Raw genomic sequence first — 22160 nt, 5'->3', positions numbered from 1 at the left:
TTCACATAAAAATACTGTGTATCTTGGATATCTGAGAAAGAGTGATTTTCTATGTATGCAGGGAATCCTTTTATTTGCAACAAAGTCTTGCAGAAATAGACACAATCAACTGAGCTTGCAAAGATCAATGTAAAAAGTCCTTTCTTTCCCTTATCAAAAGAAGCTGAGAAACCAGGCAGGAGGAGAGGGGAGCTGACTTTTAAGGTCCTCCTTAGATGTTTCCTGTCTTCCAGTGGGACCACACAGTAATCCTTCACCAATTAGATTTTTTTTTTTTTAGGTCGCAGCTTTTTTATTTTTTAATTGAGATATAGTCAATGTAAAATATTGTATGTTTCAGGTGTACAACATAGTGATTCACAATTTTTAAAGGTTATATTCCATTTATAGTTATTATAAAATATTGGCTATGGGCTTCCCTGGTGGCGCAGTGGTTGAGAGTCTGCCTGCTAATGCAGGGGACACGGGTTCGGGCCCTGGTCTGGGAGGATCCCAAATGCCGCGGAGCGACTAGGCCTGTGAGCCACAACTACTGAGCCTGCGCGTCTGGAGCCTGTGTTCCGCAACGAGAGAGGCCGCGATAGTGAGAGGCCAGCGCACCACAATGAGGAGTGGCCCCCGCTTGCCACAACTAGAGAAAGCCCTCGCACAGAAACGAAGACCCAAGACAGCCAAAAAAATAAATAAATGAACAAATGTGGGGTTTAAAAAAAAAAGAAAAAAAAATTAGGAAAAAGTGAAATTAAAAAAAATATATTGGCTATATTCCCTGTGCTGTAAAATATATCATTGTAGCTTATTTATTTTATACATAGTAGTTTGTACCTCTTTTTTTTAAAATTGGAGTATAGCTGCTTTACGATGTTGTGTTAGTTTCAACTGTACAGCAACGTGAATCAGCTCTATGTATTCATATAGCCCCTCTTTTTTGAATTTCCTTCCCATTCTGGTCACAAAAGGATGGAACGCTTCATGAATTTCCGTGTCATCCTTGCACAGGGGCCATGTTAATCTTCTCTGTATTGTTCCGATTTTAGTATATGTGCTGCTGAAGTGAGCACGGTAGTTTGTTCCTCTTATTTCCCTACCTCTAACTTGTCCCTCCCCCTTTCCTGCTCCCCACTGGTAACCACTAGTTTGTTTTCTATATCTGTGAGTCTATTTCTTTTTTTCTTATATTCACTAGTTTTATTTTTTAGATTCCACATAAAAGTCATATCATACAGTATTTGTCTTTCTCTGTCTGACTTATTTCACTAAGCATAGTACCCTCCAAGTCCATCCATGTTGCTGCAAATGGCAAAATTGCATTCTTTTTTATGGCTGTGTAGTATTCCACTGCATATATAGATATAGATATAGATATAGATATATCACATCTATTTTTGGGGGGTGGCCACACCATGCAGCTTGTGGGATCTTAGTTCCCCAACCAGGGACTGAACCTGGGCCGTAGCAGTGAAAGCGTCAACTCCTATCCACTGGACCGCCAGGGAATTCCCTACTGCATCTTCTTTATCCACTCATCTGTGGATGGGCACTTAGGTTGCTTTCATGTCTTGGCTATCGTAAATAATGCTGCTATGAACATTGGGGTGCATGTATCTTTTTGAATTAGTGTTTTCCATTTTAGGGGAATAAATACCCAGGAGTGGAATTGCTGGATCATGTGGTAGTTCTATTTTTAGTGTTTTGAGAAACCTTCAAACTGTTTTCCGTAGTGGCCACACCAATTTACATTTCCACCAACAGTGTACAAGGGTTCCCTTTTCTCCATATCCTCACAAATAACAGTTGTTATTTGTGTTCTTTTTGGTGACGGCCATTGTGACAGGTGTTAGGTGATATCTTAACCAATCAGATCTTTAGTAGTGACCCCAATCTCCTGGGCTGCTCATGACATGATCCAACAATAGTTACTCAACCTGGATTTCCCTGAGGGATTTATTCCAGGATTTTACAGACCTAGCTCGTTACGTGCGTTTTATCCCTTAGGACAATATTTTAAAAGGCAGGTAGTATGGTGGTTCAGAGCAGGGGCTTTGAGGTCAGAGGGACCTGGATGGAGTCCCAGCTTTACCACTCGGCAGCTAGGAAATGCAGCCCATTGTCAAGAGCCGAGGAAGAAGGCCTGGGAAGAGAACTGGGTGCTCACGGCTAAGAAAATCTGACTAGCTGTCAAATAGAGATGCGGCAGGGGTCACAGGTAAAGGCCCCTCGGCGTGAGTAAATCACGCTGCCCTACCTGTGTGCATACCCATCTGCTTGCCATCCACATTTAGTTCACATTCAATCAACAAGTATTCAAGGCTGATGCGGATGGCAGCTACCGTTTCCTAAGGCTTATGTGTGACCCCATGATTTGGGTACCACGTCGTTTAATCCTCACAACTACCTGGTGAGATCTTAACCCCATTTTATAACCAAGTAAACAGAGGCACACAGAAGTCGAGACCTGCTCACACAATGAGTAAGCGCACACTTGAGAGTCACACCTTAGCAGCTGGTCTCCAAAGCCTGAACTCAGACTTATTCGCTCTAATGCAAATGGGGCTTTGCTGGGGCGAGGCCCGCGGCGCGCATCAGACACCCTTCACTCCAGGGAATGAAACTCTCAGGTTTGTCTCTGTTCAAGTTAACGACAGAACCTGTCCTCTAGGACCTGGGCATGTACCTGGTACCCCTCTGGATCTTCGGAGGGCACGTGGGGTCACAGAAAAAGCACAAGTGCCAGGATCACAACGACCTCAGTTTGAGTCCTGACCCTACCATGCACCAGCTGTGTGACTTTGAGCAAGTTCCTTAATGTTATTGATACTCAGTTTCCTTACTTGCAAAATAAAGACGACAATAGTACCTGGCTCATTGGGCTGTTGGAAGATGAAAGTACACAGTACATGTAAAACAACTAACACAGTGACAAGTACCCAGGAGGAGTTAAACAAACCATGGTTCCTACCCTCCTCTTAGGAACTGTGAACACACAAGGCTCTTAGGACTGCTTGTGTATGGTGATGAGTGACTCGGGGATCCCCTGCTGGCCTCAGTAATGGGAAGTACCTTGAATCACTTATCATGGTGGACTAACACATAAAGAGTTTTTGAGCCAGCTTCTTTTTTTTTTTTTGCGGTACGTGGGCCTCTCACTGTTGTGGCCTCTCCTGTTGCGGAGCACAGGCTCCGGACGCGCAGGCTCAGCGGCCATGGCTCACGGGCCCAGCCGCTCCGCGGCATGTGGGATCTTCCCGGACCGGGGCACGAACCCGTGTCCCCTGCATCGGCAGGCGGGCTCTCAACCACTGCGCCACTAGGGAAGCCCCTGATGGCTTAATTTTGCAACCCATGTTTCTTTACGGGAATGTATGACTAGATTTAGAGACAGAGGCTTCAGTGACTCCTAAAGCCTGGGGAGGGGACAGTGCACACATTGCTTGGCCCCGCTATTACTAGGATAGAGATCATGGTCTTTCCTTGTTTTAGTTCTGATTTTGAAGAACAGCTAGAACCGTGGGCCACATCTCTCTTGGTTTCACGCACACTCAGACTCTGCCATGATTACAACGACAGTAATACAGGGGTTGGGGAGGGGCTGGGTTGCCGGGAGCAATGCAGCGCCCCTGTTCTCTACGCTATCGGTGAGGGGCAGGCACTTACAGAAAAGTTCATCTGGATTTTGCCTCTCTTTTTTTTCTTAAACCCCACATTTGTTTATTTATTTATTTTTTTGGCTGTCTTGGGTCTTCGTTTCTGTGAGAGGGCTTTCTCTAGTTGCGGCAAGCAGGGGCCACTCTTCATCCCGGTGCGCGGGCCTCTCACTATCGCGGCCTCTCGTTGCGGAGCACAGGCTCCAGACGCGCAGGCTCAGTAGTTGTGGCTCACGGGCCTAGCTGCTCCGCGGCATGTGGGATCCTCCCAGACCAGGGCTCGAACCCGTGTCCCCTGCATTAGCAGGCAGACTCCCAACCACTGTGCCACCAGGGAAGCCTTGCCTTTCTTTTTAAACACGTTTAAAAGAAATTCACACCACCTTCTGGATTACCTTAGACATATCCTGGCTGGGGTTGCTTAATCACCAGAGCTGAAAATCACTCCTCTATTCTCATTCATTATTGTAAGAATGTCAAATTTGCGCAGCCTCTCTGGAGAGCGCTTTGGCAAGTAGTATCAAGGATAAATGTTGGAGTTTCCCAGGTGTGGCCCTGGGCTCTCCCTTCTCATTCAATACTTTCTTCCTAGTGATACCATTCACACGTATGGCTTTAATCACCATCCATCCATCCACCCGTCCATCCATCCCATCTGACTAAGCACCCGCTATGTGGCACATGTTCTTCTGGGTTACAGGGCCACATCACTGATACGGTTGGATATCCAGGGTGACAGCTGCGTCCTTGGCACCTCACTTTGGATGTCTACAGGCACCTCACACTCATCTTCCCTCTCAAACCTGGTCCTCCTGTGGCATTCTTTACTCTGGATTTTAGTGAAGGAACCACATCTGTACTTTTAACACAAGCCAGAAACCTGGAGATCTGTAGCCCCCTTTCTCTCCATCACTTCCCTTCTAGCCATATCTAACTCCATCACTGAGGCCTGTTGATTCATCTCTTAAATGCCCCTGGAATCTTCTCTCTTGCTCCGTCCCCTCCATTGCCACAGTGAGGGCCACCATCGTGTCTTGTGACAGCCTCCTAACTGCTCTCCCGGGGTTCTGTGCTGGCCACCTTCCTGTACATTTTCCACTCGTGGCCAAGATGACTGTCTCCAAATGCAAGCCTGTTCCATCAGTTCCTTACTTAAAACCTTTCGTGGGCTTCTCTCTGCTCTCAGGTTAAAGCAGAGCTTCTTACCAGTGCTCTGCAAGCCCCCGGCCACACCATGATACAGCCCCTGTGGACCTCCTTCACCAGTCCCTGCCCTCCGCCTCCATTTCTTTTAGTCCCGTGAGTTTTCCATGCTTCCTTCGATCCCACCACGCTGCTCCCTCCACCCAGAATGCCCTCCCCTCCCCTCTTTGGCAAATAACTCCTATGCACCCTGCAGGTGCCCTGCCGTCCCTGACCAGGTCAGAGCCCTGCACTTCTCCTTCAAAGCAACTGTCATGATTAAAGTTTTACATGTGAGTGATTTTTCAGTTAATGCCCCACCCCTATTCCTCCCTGAGACCCTAAGATCTACAAGCGCAGGGAGAGTGCCTGTTAGTTCCCCAATATTTTATTATGAAAGATTTCAAATGTACAGTGAAGAGGGAGGAATTTTACAGCCAACATCCATATACCCCATAACCTGAATTCTACCTGTTTCTGACCCCATTATATTTCCAACCTGCACTGTGCCTGGTATCTAGGAGGCCTGCGATAAATCTTTGTTGAATGAAAGTGGTTCATATCCTTCCACATCTAGGATGATAAAGATAAGATGAACAGGTATGTGTGAATAATATTTATGTCAGCCTCATCTATTAAGTGTGAAAAACTGGAAGCAACTTAAATGCCCATTATAGAGGACTGGCTAAATAAATTACGGTACACCCTTCAGAATGGGGTTCCTTGCCATCAGTGACAGCGATGATGTAGATCTGTGTGTATTGACATGGAAGGGTGCTCCAGATGTACTGTTAGGAATGAAACTAAAGGAAATTGGGTATAATATGACATTATTCTTTTGTAAAGTTAAAAAATCAATACACGTGGATAGGTAGTGCCTATTTTATGCCAGGTACTATTTTAAGTACTTTACATGTATCAATGCATTTTAATCCTCACAAAAATCCTACGGGGTGAGTATTCCCTATTATCCCCATTTTACAGGTAAAGAAACAGGCACAGAGAGGGGAAGTAACTTGCCTAGAATCACACAGCTCTTTCCATGGGAAAATGCCCTGGAAGTTCCACACAAAATATGATCGTAGTGACGATACCAAACGCTAGCGAGGATGTGAAGCAACAGGAACTCTCATTCATTGTTGGCGGGAACGCAAAACAGCCACTTTGGAAAAGAGTTTTGTGGTTTTCTTAAAAACTAAACGTACTCTACGGACTTCCCTGGTGGCCTAGTGGTTAAGAATCCGCCTGCCAATGCAAGGGACACAGGTTCAAGCCCTGGCCTGGGAAGATCCCACATGCCACGGAGCAACTAAGCCTGTGTGCCACAACTACTGAGCCTGTGCTCTAGAGCCCGTGAGCCACAACTACTGAGACCGTGTGCCACAACTACTGAAGCCTGCGCACCTAGAGCCCATGCAACGCAACAAGAGAAGCCACTGCAATGAGAAGCCCGTGCACCACAAGGAAGAGTAGCCCCCGCTTGCGGTAACTAGAGAAAGCCCGTGCGCAGCAATGAAGACCCAATGCAGCCAAAAATAAATAAAATAAAATAAATTAATTAAAAAAAAAACTAAATGTACTCTAACCACACGATTCAGCAACCGCGCCCTTGGTATTTACTCAAAGAAGTTGAAAACATGTCCACACAAAACCCTGCATGTGGACGTTTATGGCAGCTTTATTCATAACTGCCAAAACTTGGAAGCCACCAGGATGTCCTTCAGTAGGTGAATGGATAATGGAATATTATTGGGCACTTAAAAAGAAAAAAAGAGCTATCAAGCCATGAAAAGACTTGGAGGAAACGAAAATGCATATTACTAAATAAAAAAAACTAATCTGAAAAGTTGTATGATTCCAACTACATGATATCCTGGAAAAGGCAAAAACTATGGCGACGGTAAAAAGATCTGTGGTTGCCAGGGGCTGCGGGGGGGCTGGGAGGGAGCACAGAGGATTTTCAGGGCAGTGAAACTATTCTTTTTTTGGGGGGGGATAGGTTCTTTTATTTGGAATAAAAATGTCCAGTTTTGAAAAGAAAAGACGTTATCTTAAAAACTTAAGTCCTCAAACCACAGGTTTCCCCATGACGAGTTGAATTCCTGAACACTGCAGAGGGATTACTGGAGATGTTGATTACTTAAGGCACTAATAGGAAGGCACTGAAGAACAGCAGGGCCAGGCTTCAATCAGACAAACATGCGCTGCCCTGGAGGAATTGCATAGGCTGGCTTTGAAGTTGGCTTCTCCTTTGCTTCTTTTTATTTTGTTAAACTTGTAGCTTTACTTTCCTCAGTTTCTAGAATATCAGTTTCTAGATATTTGGGTTTATGGGTTATCATCATTTTGCTTTATTACCACGTCCCTGATCTGTAACTTCACCCACCCCACTTCCCCTCTATGGACTCCACAGGTGGCTTTTAATGAATTCTGCGTACTTTCTGTTACTGTGTAGTTACAGAGTGACCTGAGAAGTGAAACTCATAAATCGAGTTGACCTAATACCAGGGCTTTGTGCACAGAATCCACCAATCTGCTCAGAGATGGCCTGATCTGAACCACATCCCCCGCCGTGCTCCCTGGCTTCTGCTTAGGGCAGTAGATTTGGGATCAAAGGCACCTTCAGGACTGGACCATCTTCCCGGTGGAGCATTGCGATTTACAGGGGCTCTGGGTCCTCCCCGGGGTGGGCCTCATTATTGGTGGACCTGCTGGTCTCAGGACTTAATGAAGCTCAGGTTGTTGATGTCTCATCGCAGAAAGAATTCAGTGAGAGACAAAGTGATAGGTAAGACGTGGACTTATTTAGAGAGAAACACACTCCACAGACAGAGCGTGGGCCATCTCAGAAGGCGAGAAAGGCCAGGGCAGGGAAACGATTCTGTATGATATTATAATGGTGGATACATGTCATCACACATTTGTCCAAGTCCAAACCCATAGGATGTACAACACCAAGAGTGACCCCTACACAGCATTGTAAATCAACTACACTCCAATAAAATTAAAATGAAAAAGAGTGAACCCTAATATAAACCATGGACTTTGGGTGATTAGGACGTGTCAATGTAGGTTCATCAGTCCTGACAACTGTACCTCTCTGGTGCTGATGCTGATAAATGGGGGAGGCTGTGTATGAGTGGGGACAGGGGGTACCTGGGAAATCTCTGTATCATCCTCTCAATTTTGCCATGAACATAAAACTGCTCTAAAAAACGTCTCTACTCTATATATGTATATATATGGTTACTTCTGAGAGAGAAGATTTAGCATAATTTCGATTTTTCCTTTTGCCACTGTCACGTCTCATTTTTCTCCAGTAGTCACATCTCACTTGTGTACTTTTTTCCAGGAACACTGCTTCTCAAGTGGTGAAGCAAAGTGAAGTCTGGAGAAGGGAACACTTGGCCACATACCTAAGAAGCCTCCCTCAATAGATGTCCCATCGTGATCAGATTCAACGCAATATTTCAGTCATGTAACTATGTGAGAAAAGAGTTTCAATCACCTTTGTCGGAGCTGGAGAACTGGATCCCCACCTCGTGGAGGAGATGCTCCGTTTCCTCCAGCCAGGACAGTGACAGGCGCAAGATGTCCAGTGCCACCTTCTGGAGCCCTGAGACAGGTGGGCTCACCTGCAGGTGCTGCAGGAGGTCGACCTCCTTCTTCAGCTCATTGCTAGAGCAAGACATTGTCATGCACGCCTGGAAAGAGATGAGGTCGTGAGGAGCCCGGGCACCATCGCCAGAAATACCACCTGACGGTTGTGACCCACACAGAGCAGTGTTCTTGACGGGCCCGTGAAGCAGGCAGAGCCGTATGTTGGCCGCCCTGTGACGGCCCAGTTTTACTTCCCTTTTTCGGGGGGCGGAAGGAAGGAGGCAGCTTTTATTTCACGTGCACTCTAACTGGGACTCTGGATGGACAAATAGACCCTTTGTTTAGGTATAGGCAATTCCAAAGCCAAATTGCCAAGGACGATTTGGCTGAAAGGAGAAGCAAATTTGGTTACAGAATTCCTGCTGAGATCAACACACAAGCTGGTCATAAAGTGCGGTTTCCTGATTTGAAAGAGTGCTGACAAGCCAACATTTGCCCAGACTCCCCAAATAGTAGCTGCATATTTCCAGAGAAAGCAGAAGCAGCTGCCTGATGTGATAAGCTGGATCCCTGCGTGGGGGCCATGAAGTGGGGGCTCTGCCAGACCCTCTGGTCCAATAAGGGTAAGAGCAGCCTTCCACTGCTGGGACAGAAAAGAAAACTGCAAATAAAGAGCAGAAGGTTTCTTTGGTTTCTCTGGAAATAACACGGGGCTGTTTTTTTTCCCCCGGGGTCTGGGGCCTCCCAAAGGCAGTACTTGGAGTGTGTCGGGCAGCTTCTCCTTGGCCACACCAAGTTCACCTGGGAGGCATTTCTGGAGGTCCTTTGTTTTCTGATCTCAAACAGATTTCTCCAACAAGAGAAAAGGTGGACTAAAAGCAGAGCTGGACAATTTCCTGAACAAGGAGCACAAAAATGAGACACAGGGGACATTTGAGGAATGGAGAAGGGGGCACCTGGCAACTGTCTAAGGATGTCTTCAGCTTCTTGATGTTCTGGGTGATTTCCTCCTCTTTGCAGCTGCTGAGCTGGGTCTCCTTCTGCAGGGTCCGCTTTTGCTGCCAAACGTTGCTATTGTCCTCTGTGACCCTGCTGCTCTTTTCTGGTAACTGGTGAGAAAAAGAAAAAAAAAAAAGATTTAAAATGCAGGGTGGGGCTTCCCTGGTGGCGCGGTGGTTGGGAGTCTGCCTGCCGATGCAGGGGATGCGGGTTCAAGCCCTGGTCTGGGAAGATCCCACATGCCGCGGAGCAACTGGGCCTGTGAGCCACAACTACTGAGCCTGCGCGTCTGGAGCCTGTGCTCCGCAACAAGAGAGGCCGCGATAGTGAGAGGCCCGCGCACCGCGATGAAGGGTGGCCCCTGCTCGCCGCAACTGGAGAAAGCCCTCGCACAGAAACGAAGACCCAACCCAGCAAAAATTAATTAATTAATTAATTAATTAAAATGCAGGGTGGCTCTGGGGGGAGGGGACCTGGAGGGCTTCAGCTTAAGCTCGGAGGAGGGAGGTCCTGGTGTGTTTTGGGGTTGGCTCTGGAGCGTGGATATTGGCTCTGTTACCGGGGCATGTTTCCCAGGATCAGAGATGGTGTTTTAAGAGCCAAAGGCCTGTCATGTGGCCACGAGTGTGTTCTAGATTCTTCTGCATTCTGGGAGGGATTCATCACGCTGAGCCTGATGCTGTGGGCTCCTAAAAAGGAGGTCGTCCGAGAGAAGCCCGTGGTATGATCTTGTGACCCGCGCGCTGACACCCAGGGTTGGAGAGGATAAACGGAAGGATAATAAGGCATCGTTACAGCCAGAGGCCCACCCTCACTGCCATCCACCACTTCAGGAGGAACGAGCGAGCGAGGACGCACCGTCCATGCTGAGGCCGCCCCTTTCCTCGCGGGGCTAACGGAGGTTCACTGTGCGGGTCTGCCGACCAGACACAGTCCTGGGTGGTTTAATTTGATTTTCACAGAAACACTGCAAGGGAGTTTAACTGGCTTTTACTTGAAAAGCCAGGAAATCCCAGAAAATCAAAACAAATCTTTATGGTGTAGCAACAGTGTGAAAATTATGTGCCACCAACAAAAAACAGGAACATATGCTCCCAGTGTCTGGAGCCCCGGGTCCCTGAAGGAGAAAGTGGGGAAGAGAGACGAGCCTGCTGATTGGAGACGGGTTTGTCCTGGAACGGTTTCACGCGTCCGCAGGTGGCCTTGAGGACCTGACCTCTGAAAAGCTCCAGCTGCAGCACAAAGAAAGGGAAGGGGATGAGGTGAGGGGCGCAGCTGCAGCGGCAAGGCTGGGGGAGGCGCCTCCATCGCTGGGTCTGGGAGAAATCGGTGAGAAGGCTCTGCACGCCTTTAGTGGTCATTATGGGTAATTAACACCTTCACCTCTCACCGGAAGGGGCAGTGCCCACACAAGAGAGGGGGACAGCAGGTTTTAATGACTTTTCAGGTGTGCCCGCCTAACCTAGCCGACGCACACGGTCAGCGCACACACGTCTCGGGCTCTCGGAAGAGCCACTTGCTGCCAATTATCCAGTGGGAAGTCCAGGGCCGGGAGCGCTCTTCCGTAATTGCTACGTTGGCACCAGGCTGTGAGATAAACATTGAGGCTGTCAGCCCGGGTAACTCGTGTCATCAGCAAGGGCGCCTGGGGAGAGAAGGAGGAGCTGCCTGCTGCCGTTTTGTGCCTTAGACCTTGTGTCCTGAAGACGACGTCTCCTGTACTCCTCTCCAGGTCCCCAGAGCCTGGTGCAGCGCCTGCCACACAGCAGGCACTCAATAAACGTTCATCGAATGCTTAGAACAGAAACACCTGTCAAGTCAGATGTTCAAAGTCCTCTCCTTCAGTTCAGCCAGTTTTTACTGAGTGCCTCCCTGATGCTGGTGTCTTCATATTACGGATGATGAAACAACGCAGTTAAATTAAGTCAGGGCTTCTAGAATGACGAGTTCAAGATGCCCCAGGCTCATGAGACTTGAACGGCAAAGAAGCCCAAGTTTCTCTGGAAATTTCCCAACGTGATGGCCCTTGGACTGGGTTTTTGGCTCACTGGCAAAATGTGGTCATGAAAGGCTCTAAAACAGAGCCCTGAAGGACCACAAGGGCCACACAATCAATGAGAACGTGAACAGGTCCTAAGACACAGGAGTCTGCTGCACACCAGGGAGCTCTAGGAAGCCAAGTAGAGGAATTGTGACTCTCCTAAGGACACCTCTGCAGTCATCCTGCCAGAAGCCAGCTGGGTGATTGGAGGGACTCTGGGTCGTCTGCTGGTTTCATGGCCAAGGGAGGGTCCTAGGTCGCCCGAGGAAGAGGTTATGCAGAGGGCCCTGTGGGCAATGGCCCGTGTTATCACCAGAGGCGCCCTACAGGACTGCTTGGTGGGGGGTGGGGGTGGGGAGGGACAGGTCCTGCTGGATGGTGGGCTGAGTCCTGTGGTCACTGGCCTGGGGAAGGGCAGGACCTCAGGCCGGGAGCGGGCTGTGGAGACAAGGGGGTGAAGCAGCAAGGCCCAGGCAGCGCAGAGAAGCCTTGTTCGTCCTTTCTCTCTCGAGTCTAGACCTGGAGGAATCTCAGTGTCTCTGAGGGTCTTCCTGGATGACCCCTGGCCAGAGCCATGACCAGGCGCTCGGCAAGTGGCGCAGATCATGCCCTCAAGGCGGGTGTTCGCCGTGGGTGCAGAGTGCCAGCAAGGTGAGGGGTAGCCCAGGTGCACGGAGGGAAGCCCAGGCTGGCGGGCTCTCTGCCTTGCTAAGGGGTCGGCACCCTGCAGGAGAAAGGACACTGGGGGTGATGGTGTGGAAGTTGGTTGAAGAGGCTTTCAAACCTGCCTGAGGGTCAGCATCATCATTTAACTTGTGGGTGCCTCTGAAGTTCAGCGCGTGGGACAAATTCCGGTCACACTGATGGTTCAGGCTTGGATGCTACCAAACTCAAGGGCTTTGGGAGCTGGGCTGGGTGGGACGGAGGGCTCCTTTAAGGATCGTGGTTCTTAACCTTTTTTGGTGGTTTACAAATCCTTCTGAGCATCCAATGAGTGACGAGGTGGACTCACTCTCCCAGAAAAAGAAAAGCACAAACACATACACGCAAAACGTTCTTGGTCCCCCTGGAGCCGTGGCTGCCAGGAGAGGATGCCTTGTGGAGGGGCCCAAGATGGGCTGCCCTCGGTGGGCTGTGTTCTGGAGGGCCAGTGCCCCATCTTGGGTTCTCGTTTGCTCTCCCTTAGCCTTTGGTGAAGGCTCGTTTGCATGTTCTGGCCCTCATGTCTGTGCCACGTGTCAGAGGAAGGGCCACTGGGCCATCTTGGGTCAGAGGCCTGGGAAATGGCCCTCTCCCCACCCTGCCCACCTCCACCTGGCATAAGCTGTGGTATTCTGGGTTTTACTTTATTAAGAAAAGTGGCAGGACTTCCCTGGCGCTCCAGTGGTTAAGACTCCATGCAGCCACTGCAGGGGGCACGGGTTCCATCCCTGGTCGGGGAACTAAAATCCTGCAAGCCACGCGGTTCGGCCAAACAAAACAAACAAACAAACAAACAGAAATGTGGCAATTCCCTGGGGACACTGACTGTAGCATCTCTTTGGGGGCCCAGAGGAAGAAAGATCGCTCTAAATGTCAGGACAAAAAATGTGAAGGAGAAAGTGCTAGAAACACCACCGGGGTCAAGAGCTCAAACCCTTCCCAAGAGGGAACCGCACAGCTGGTTCACTGGGGTGGGCCTTGAGCTGGGACTGGCTGCTTGGTCAGGGTCTCAGGCAACAGCAAACACTGGAGTGGGCAGCTTCCCAGAAGGAAAAGCCTCTTTAGTGAAATCCACGGGGACGCGGAAGCTGCACAAAGCCCTGCCCCTGAGATAAGCGGGTGAACTAAGGCAGGCCGTCTTCCTCCTCATTCATCCCTGCCGGCCGCTTGGGTGCGGGATTCCGTGGAGAGCACGGGCCCGTGAAGGGGCTCTGCAGCACACCTACCTGACCTACTGCCCTTTCCAAATTGGCTTTAATGAGGTTTTCTCTGTTCCTCATTTCTTTCAGCTGAAGCAATTTCCTTCTGCAATCCTCCCGAAGCTTCTCTTCCACCTGAAAGGATGATGAAAGTGTGGGCTTGCTGCTAATGTGATCATCATGCCCTCTGGGGAAACTCTTCTGGGTGGGCTAATGGCAGTGGGGGAGTCCCTGAGGGGTAGGGACAGCTGCAGCCCAGCAGCAGGGGTCACAGGCATGCACAGGGTGGAGGCAAACTCACAGGGAGTTGCCCCCTACGGGAAAGGGCCGAGCTCTGCACCCGGGGCTCAACTATGTTCTACCGCACACTCCCATCCCAGGTCGGTCCCTAACAAGCCGTACGACACTCGGAAAGTTACTTCACTGCTCCGTGACTCAGTGTCCTCATCTGTCAAATGGGAATGATGATACTAGTATCACTGCATAGAGTCATTGTGGGGATTCAATGTTTGGAATAGTGCTTAAGGGCTCTGTGAGAGTGTTAAGTACCGTTGTAACCTATGAAAGGTGGACGGGAATGTCCGCCGTACAGTCTCGTTCTAATAACTCGTGATGGGTACTTGGAAATGTTATGATTGGGTTTATTATCATAACTGTTTGTCGTTACCACTTTGAGCACACTCACTGGTGGTAACCTCTCTGGAGGCTTGCCAAAGCAATGTCTATTAAGAATTGCAGCCTGCAAAGGAAGGCGTTTAAAGTGGAGAAGCTTGCCTACTTTTCCCCCCTTGCTTGGGTAACAGTCAACGCACGGTAAGCTTGGGAGTGCTCCATGCTACCCTTGGCTGGCCAGTGTAGGCCTCGCAGCTGCTCAATTCTTGGATGCACCTGCTGAGCCCTGGGCCCTGGCACTAACAGGAAATGAGGCAAACACTCGTAAATAAATGGAAAGTTTTTGTGCTGAAACAAATTCACAGGCTGTGTTTTTAGGGATCTGAAGAGGGGGATCACAGGGATGTTATAAAAGACCCAGAAAAGCCCTTAAGAGCTTTCTTCTGAGTAGTGTGGCCCAGTGGAAGAGCCTCTACCCAGCTCCGTTACCTTGGAAAAGTCATCTAAGCTCTCTGGGCCTTAGTTTTCTCCCAGGTCTAAACATGCTCTGACTTCTATTTCAGCAGCCTGTTTCATATGCTGCAAAAGCCAAGTCCAGCCTTGGACTCTGCCCCTGTTTGTGTTCTGCATGAACAGCCCCCGTTCCTGTCCCCAAGCCTCAGAGTCACCTTTAGCGGCCGCCCTGCTCCCTCTCTCACACTTGGGGGTCTCACGCCTGTCCTCCAACCCCTCTCAAATGCAAGCTGGACTGTGACAACTGGCCTCCTCGCCTCAAGTTTAGTTTCTTCCAGTGCAATCTTAACGGTACTGTGAGAGTTACCCTGCTATAAGGCAGCTCTGTCCACCAGAACTTTCTGCAACGGTACAGGTACTCTGAGCGAGGCTGTGTTGTCTAATACGGCAGCCACCAGCCACATCTGGGGATCGAGCACTCGAAATGGGGCTGGTGTGGCGGAGGAACTGAATTAAAATTTTATTTAATTTTCATTAATTTCAGTGTAAACAGTAGCATGTGGCTGTTTGCTATGCCAGGGTAACTGAAGTCAGACAAACCTGAAGTCAGACAAAACCGACTGTGCCATTGGGCTAGTTACTTTACTAGTAACTAGTAGCCTTGACTTTCTCATCTGTAAAATGGAGAGGATGATTTCTAGATCACAGCGCTGTTGTAAAGATTAAGAGGTGAAAAGTTCAGGGTAACGCCTAGTACGTGAGAAATTGTAACTCTCATTTTCACCCTAATTACTGTCCACGAATGTCATTGCATCAGTCACTTGTTCAGGAGGCTTAGTAGCTCCCCACTGCCTGTGTGGTACAGAGCCCAAGCGCCTGAACTAAGGCAAAACACCAAGCCAGAGATTCAAGAAGCCCCTACGAACTCTGTACGAGGTAAATAAAACTGGATCCACACCTAGATAAACCATAATAAAACTGCTGGAAATCAAGGAAAAAGACAATCTTAAAAGCAACCGGAGAAAAAGACAGATTATGCAAAGGTACAACAGTTAGGCTTACAGATGACTTCTAAATAGAAATAATAGGAGCCACAAGACAATAGTGACATATCTAATGCTGTATCTAATGTGCTGAAAGAAAAGAGTTGCCATTGTAGAATTCAATACGCAGTCAAATGTGTTTTAAGAATGAAGGTTAAATATACATCTCCAGACAGACACACAGGCACATTTGAGAATTTGTCATCAGCAGAGCCACAATGAGGGAAAACATTAAAGGGTATTCTTCAGACACAAGAAAAATGAACCCAGGTGGGTGATCAGAGATGCAGAAAAGACAAGCAACAGTAAGGGTAATGTGTGGATATGATACTGACTATAGAAAAACACTAATAATGTCTTGTGGGGTTTTAACTATCAAGAGGAGTTTAGAAAATGACAGTAATGGCTTATAAATCTGGAGGGGGTAAGTGAAGTTAAGGTGTTTGAAACTCATTGCACTGTCAAGGAGAAGGGCATCATTATCAACTACTATTGCCTCTTGGTAAGTTAAGAATGCAGGGCTTCCCTGGTGGCGCAGCGGTTGAGAGTCTGCCTGCCGATGCAGGGGACATGGGTTCGTGTCCTGGTCCAGGAGGATCCCACATGCCGCAGAGCGGCTGGGCCTGTGAGCCATGGCCACTGAGCCTGTGCGTCCAGAGCCTGTGCTCCACAACGGAAGAGGCCATAACAGTGAGAGGCCCGCGTACCGAAAAAAAAAAAAAAGAATGCACTTTATAGTCTTCAGGATGACTACTAAGAGAATAGTAGAAGAGTGAAAAACTTAATTAATGTGTGATTTTGGTGAGTCAAGGATGAATGCTATTGTCTTACTATGACTAAAAGAATAGTAAAAAAGTGAAATATTTCCAAGCTAATAGAGGGGGAAAGTGGAATAAGAGAAAACCATCCACTCAGAAGGAGGCAAGAAAGGAGAGAAAAAGGAACATACCACAGATGGTACATCTGGTATTGAGCAAGAAGGTAGATTTAAACCCCAGTACACGAGTAATTACATAATATAAATGGACTAAAAGTCAAAATTGTCAAACTGGATTTTGTAAAAATGATACGCTATTTGAAGACATATGTCTAAAACTTAAGACAAAAATTGACAGAGAACATATGAAAAAGATAAGGTATGAAAACTCTAACCAACAGAAAGCCAGTGGTGAAGCTAAATGACAAAGGAGACGTTAAGGGAGAAACACTACTAGAGATGAAAAGGGACATTTCATGATGATCTAAAGTTTTGCTCTACAGGAAGTATTAGGATCCTAAATTTATATGCACCTAGTAACACAGCCTCAAAATATATAAAGCAAACATCGTTCATATTAAAAGAAGAAACACACAAATGACAAACATGTTGAGATTTTTAAAAACATTCTCAATGATGGAACAAAAAGACAAAAAAATCAATATGAGAATTTAAGTTGGAACAACATCATTGGCAAACTTGATTTAATGGATCAATTCTTTCTTAGATAATTTCACAATTAAGATCTGAAGGCAGTCTAGGGTAGTGGTTACACACAGGAGCTTTGGAGTCAGGCAGACCTGGATTCAAGTTCTGCCACAACTACTTTATGCAAGTGAACTTGGATAACTTCCTTCACCTCTGTGAGCCCCAGTTTTCCCGACTGTAAAGTGGGGTTAATACCAGTATAGACCGCATGGGGTCATTGTGAGGATGAACAGAGATGATGCAGGTGGAGTGCTGGCCCCAGAGTGGTTCCCAGGCCGACCTGTCCCTGCCATACCTTGCTCTTTTCCCGCAGCGTCATAGAGATCAGGCTCTGCTCGGTACTGCTCCTTTTCAGCTCCACCCTGAGCTTCCTCATTTCTTTTTCCATGTCATGGATTTGCTGAAAGAGTTCCAACAACAGGGAAGTCAACTTCACAACTCATTTCATCCGGTTCATTAAGGCAGAAACCTAGTCTGGGATTCGCTTCATTCCTTCCCTTGGGGGACAATTCCACATCTTTGAGGCAAAGTAGACTTTCTTTCAACGGATGCAATGAAAGGGCTGGGTGAGGGAAAATTTGATTTTCTTTTGAAGATCAGCATGGATCCTGGATTAAACAGTACAAGATACCTATCCACTCATTAGAATCTCTTTCCTTGGGGTATATTTTTGAGTTCAATCTAAATAAGGGCTGTTTGGAAGACACAATGGGCACAGTTTGGAAGAAAAGAACAATGACATTTTTCTTTTTTCTCATTTGAGGCAGAGAAGTGTGCTCCTGCCAGAGAGAAGAACACACGTCTCCTCCCCCTGTCCCAGGCACCGGGCTTCCCAACGGATGGAAAACGTATGCCTGGTGATGTGCACGAGGGTTCGGGCCGGTACAGGGGGTGAACATTTACATTGAGTGGTCATCTTTTCATTGTATTCATTTTTATGTTCACCTTCCATACAAGGCCAGTGATACATTTGCTTTTTATTTTGTTTTTATGAATTGTTGTAAAATTGAATGTATTTAAGTAAAAATACTTCAAGAAGAGTTGTGTTAATAACAGTGCTCAGGGCTGTGATAAAACTTGTGACAGTGGATCATGAAAGTCTGGGCATCACAAGTCCAGGGGTAGGGACCACGGTGAATTTCTAGCAGCATATGGTGGCCACCTCCCGTCCCTTTCCCCAGGGGAAACCTGATGAGGGGCCTTGAGCCAACTGCCCAGAAAATCTGGGGAGAGTGTGTTTTCCATGGTCTTTTCACCCATCTCTTTGAGGCCAGCAAATCAAAGAATTAGAAGACTACATTAACAGACAAACACCCAGAAAGCCCCAGAGCTTGTGCTAGCTAATGGGCCAAGGAACCCCTCCAAAACCCTCAAGGCCCCAATCTAGGCTTTCAGTGGACACCTAGGGGTCAGGAGGTTCAACGCACGGTTTTGCAGAGTTTTAACTCTTTCTCTTGGGCTTCCCACTTCTCCTTCTGGGCATCTTCCTTCTGTAACTCTTCTTTCAGCACTGAGCACTGTGGAGAAAAAGGACAAGGCCACGGGGGCTTGGCTGGGGGTCCCAAGTAATTGTGTTCACGCCCAGGAGTGTTTCCTGCTGTATAACGCAATCACACCTCTGAATTCTGAGAGGCGAGACCATTTGTGTGATGGGAGCATGGGATCCTGCAGTCGTTCCCAGTTCACCCCTCTCATGAGTTCTGAGGAATAGAGCGTCTAAATTCCTCTTCAAAAGCGAGCAAACTTCACTGCAGGGGAAATCCAGCTTTGTAGAGTCTGGGGACTTAGGGTGCAGGAATTGGGATGTTTTCACGCTGTGAACGGTGAGGGTGGAGGGGGCAGAGCCAGTGAGCTCCGGTCAATCTTAGGGCTTTTGTGCAGGTTGCATCTCAAAGAAACAACAGCCCCGACTGGTGTGGAGGGGTAAACGGAGCTGTCTTGCCTGAGGGCGGCTTGGCAACAGGCATTAAGGGCGTAAGCATGGATGTGCCTTCTTTTGACCCAGCAATTCCCACTTTAGGAATGTACCTTAAGGACAATGACTGGAGAAATAAGTAAATCTGTAGTTTCAAGGATGCTCTTCACAGAATTGTCAGTAACAGTGGAAGAAAAAAAAAAAAGAGGAAACAACCCAAGTGTTGTTTAGAACAGCAGACCACTTTATAACACTGGGTACATCCAGGAGAAAGTATGTAGCTTTTAAGACGAATGATAAGAGCGTTGATTTATTAGAATGGAAAAATAATAAGTATTTAAAAATTTAAAAAATGTGCATAGTATAAATTCACTATAAAATGATTGATTGATTGATTTCTAGGCAATATATAGAAACAAGACTGGAAGAACATACATGAAAATATTAACACTGATTTCTCAAGGTAGCATTTCCTCTCCTCTCTTTTTATTTTTTCTTCTCAATGTCATCTACTTATTTTTCTAAAATTAACACACATGATATATGTCATTAAAAAAAAGGCATCTCAAATGTTCACAAGAGCAGTATCCTTGGTGGTGACGAGCCCTTGTGCTATTGGCCAGCACAGTCTAGAGGAGAAGGGACCTCATTCCAAGGTCAACGAGGAAGGGGAAATGGGGACATAAATCATCCAAATGCATTTCAGGAGGTAGTAGAGCCAAGCAGGTGCTGTCTTTGCAGATTCCTTCTACTTAGCACCAGCTCTGCATCCCCTTCCCGTCCCCAACACACACACACACACACACACACACACACACACACACACACACCACATTAAACAGCTATAGCACATGCCTGGGAAGACACCCTGCTTGGGAGAAACGAATGCAGAGGGCTTGGCCAGGCAGCCGACCTCAGGCAGAGGCAGAAGAGCACAACTAAAACCAGCCTCCCACTTCTTGGAAAACGATTTTGTCATCCCCATTTCACACATGGGGAAATGGAGGCCAAATAAGTTACAATAAAAGAAAGCTCTGGGATGGGACCCTGGTCTGTCTGATCCCAAAGCTCGTGCAGTGCCTTTCACCAGCTCCAAACTGGGTATGGTACTACGTACCAGGTATTACTTACTGTGCCTTTTCCTTGGAACCTCAAGATCTGTTCTCACCCCACCCCCATGCAGACCTAGCTATCGGGTAGCCTCTGGGAATCTCTGAGTTGCCACCTGAGATGAAAGCTTTGAGGTTTTACCTTGACTCACAGAAACAGGCACATCATGCAAATACTGAGAAATCTTATCCTATAGGGGCAGGATTCTAAAGTTAGCATTGAAGGCAAGATTTGCAAATAGTCAAAGTTACATGTAAAAAGCTCTTTGCTTGCCTACCACGTTCATCTTCCATAGAGACATTCCACACACTAAAGTCTAAGGAAGAAATGAGCGTCTGCGTGTTTGCATCTGGATCTTCAGACGTTCTGCTGTGAAGACAGTTATGAGAACCAGCGGTGCTGGGGCCACGATGCAGCCGTGTGGTCATCCGTGCTCACAGGGAGATCGTATTCTGTTTAATATTAAACTTTGCAATGGCAGTATATGCTCATAGGTGGGTTTGTTGCTGGGATTAAACAAACTCATTTATAATAGGGGTTAGAAAATGTTTGCTGGATGTGAAAATCTATTATGCTTCTTCTGAGCCACATACACACTGTCCTTTGAAAGGCTTCAGAGAAGTTGGCCACCTGCCCAGCAGCTACCCTCCCTGTGTCCTTGGGCACTGGCCTCATCTCACCACCGTGTGTCATGTGACTCCACTGTGTCTGCTTTTCGCAGCTACAATTTGCTGATGACCCGACACTCACTCTGGAGCTGAGGGCTTCAAGCTGGTGATCCTTTTCTTTGTTCTCACTTTTCAGTTGATTCACCTCCTGTTGTAATTGTTGAACTTGACCATCCTTTACTAACGCGTCTCTTTGCAAAGATGACACCATCTCTGTAAAAGAACCAAACCAAACCAAAACAAAAGACTCATGGAGGTCAAAGAGGCAGGAAGGATTATTGGCAACACCATGGCTGTCAGCCAATGTTCGGAAAAGACCTTCCAAGCCCAGGCCACCACCGCTGCCCGCCTACAATTGGGGAGGCTTTTTCCAAGGGTCCCAGAGCAGGAATGGGAATGAGAGCGAAGTCCATGGAACAGGGTTTGAGGCTTCAGTGAGAATGAGGGGCAGTCAGCACCAGAGAGAGGAGAAGCCTTTGGGGGCCTCTTGTGGGCACAGGCCAGGCAAAGCTGGGAGGAGAGGCCACACCATGGGCCTGGGGAACAAAGGCCCAGCACAGGGAAGGTCCAGGAATTCTTCTCCAGAGGCCAGGAGACGGGCGTGTGGCAGAGGGCACTGCTGGACACTATTGATGGGGTGGGTGGTTGGTTTCTCAGTCCTCTGAGTTTGGACCCCTCTCTACCACTTATTAGCTTCGTGGTCTTGGACAAGCTATTTCACCTCCCACTGTCTGTCCCACACAGTTATTGTAAGGGTCAAATGAGACGGTATGCCCCAAGAACACAAAGTGGCTAAATTATGTTTGTTACATGGCGCCTATTATTTTTCTCAGCAGCCAGCTTCCAAAATGGCCCCAATGATCCCTACCACCTAGAATTCATGCCCTGTGTAGCCCCTGCCACCGTGAATAGGGCTGCCATGTGTCACCAATATGATACTGTGGAAATGACGGACTGTTTCCTCTCAGGCTGGGTCATAAAAGACACTGTGGCCTCCTCTTTGCTCTCTCTCCAATCACTCACTCTGGGGGAAGCCAACTGCTGTGTCGTGACGACACTCAAGCAGCCCTAGAGAGAAGCATGTGTGCTGAGGGACTAAGGCCTCCAGCCAATAGCCACATGAGCAGCCATTCTGAAGGGGGATCCTCCGGCTCCCCCCGAGGCTTTAGATGACATGACTGATGCCCCAGCCGACATCTTGCCTGCAACTCATGAGAACTAAGTCACCCCCCGCTCAAATTCCTGAACTACAGAAACTGGAGGAGATAATAAATATTGGTTGGGGTTTTATCCATTACATTTTGGGGTAACTTGTTATGCAGCAATAGATAACTCCTCCATTACTGTAGCATCATTTTTTTTAACATCTTTATTGGAGTATAATTGCTTTACAATGGTGTGTTAGTTTCTGCTTTATAACCAAGTGAATCAGTTATGCATATACATATCTCCCCATATCTCTTCCCTCTTGCATTGTAGTATCATTTTGAATAAAAGTGGGAAGAAGGGTGCATAAATGCAGTGGTA

General features: G+C 47.6%; 2 protein-coding genes and 1 pseudogene across 3 annotated transcripts in view; all 3 read right to left on the bottom strand.

Annotated features, from left to right (window-relative positions):
* Positions 1 to 22160, bottom strand: part of LOC309808828 (centrosomal protein of 78 kDa-like) — a 1511271-nt pseudogene that overhangs the window by 1028790 nt on the left and 460321 nt on the right. The gene's annotated exons all lie outside the window — the stretch shown is intronic.
* The window catches only part of LOC309807088 (uncharacterized protein), a 457860-nt gene that overhangs the window by 218401 nt on the left and 217299 nt on the right, over positions 1 to 22160 (bottom strand). The gene's annotated exons all lie outside the window — the stretch shown is intronic.
* LOC309807991 (forkhead-associated domain-containing protein 1-like) overlaps positions 1 to 22160 on the bottom strand; it is a gene marked incomplete at its 5' end in the record, with an annotated part of 107191 nt that overhangs the window by 22512 nt on the left and 62519 nt on the right. The window contains 7 exons of the mRNA XM_082627999.1: positions 8330 to 8530; positions 9383 to 9535; positions 10574 to 10657; positions 13395 to 13502; positions 17236 to 17340; positions 18368 to 18457; positions 20716 to 20846. Of these exons, the coding sequence (XP_082484125.1) occupies positions 8330 to 8530; positions 9383 to 9535; positions 10574 to 10657; positions 13395 to 13502; positions 17236 to 17340; positions 18368 to 18457; positions 20716 to 20846 (872 nt within the window). The remainder of the gene's footprint in view (positions 1 to 8329; positions 8531 to 9382; positions 9536 to 10573; positions 10658 to 13394; positions 13503 to 17235; positions 17341 to 18367; positions 18458 to 20715; positions 20847 to 22160) is intronic.

This window comes from Mesoplodon mirus (genome assembly GCF_964341445.2).
Source record: "Mesoplodon mirus genome assembly, chromosome: 7".
In the NCBI taxonomy this organism is placed as follows: domain Eukaryota; kingdom Metazoa; phylum Chordata; class Mammalia; order Artiodactyla; family Ziphiidae; genus Mesoplodon; species Mesoplodon mirus.
The sequence above is the reverse complement of the archived record's forward strand: the minus strand, read 5'-3'. Positions and strand labels throughout refer to the sequence as shown.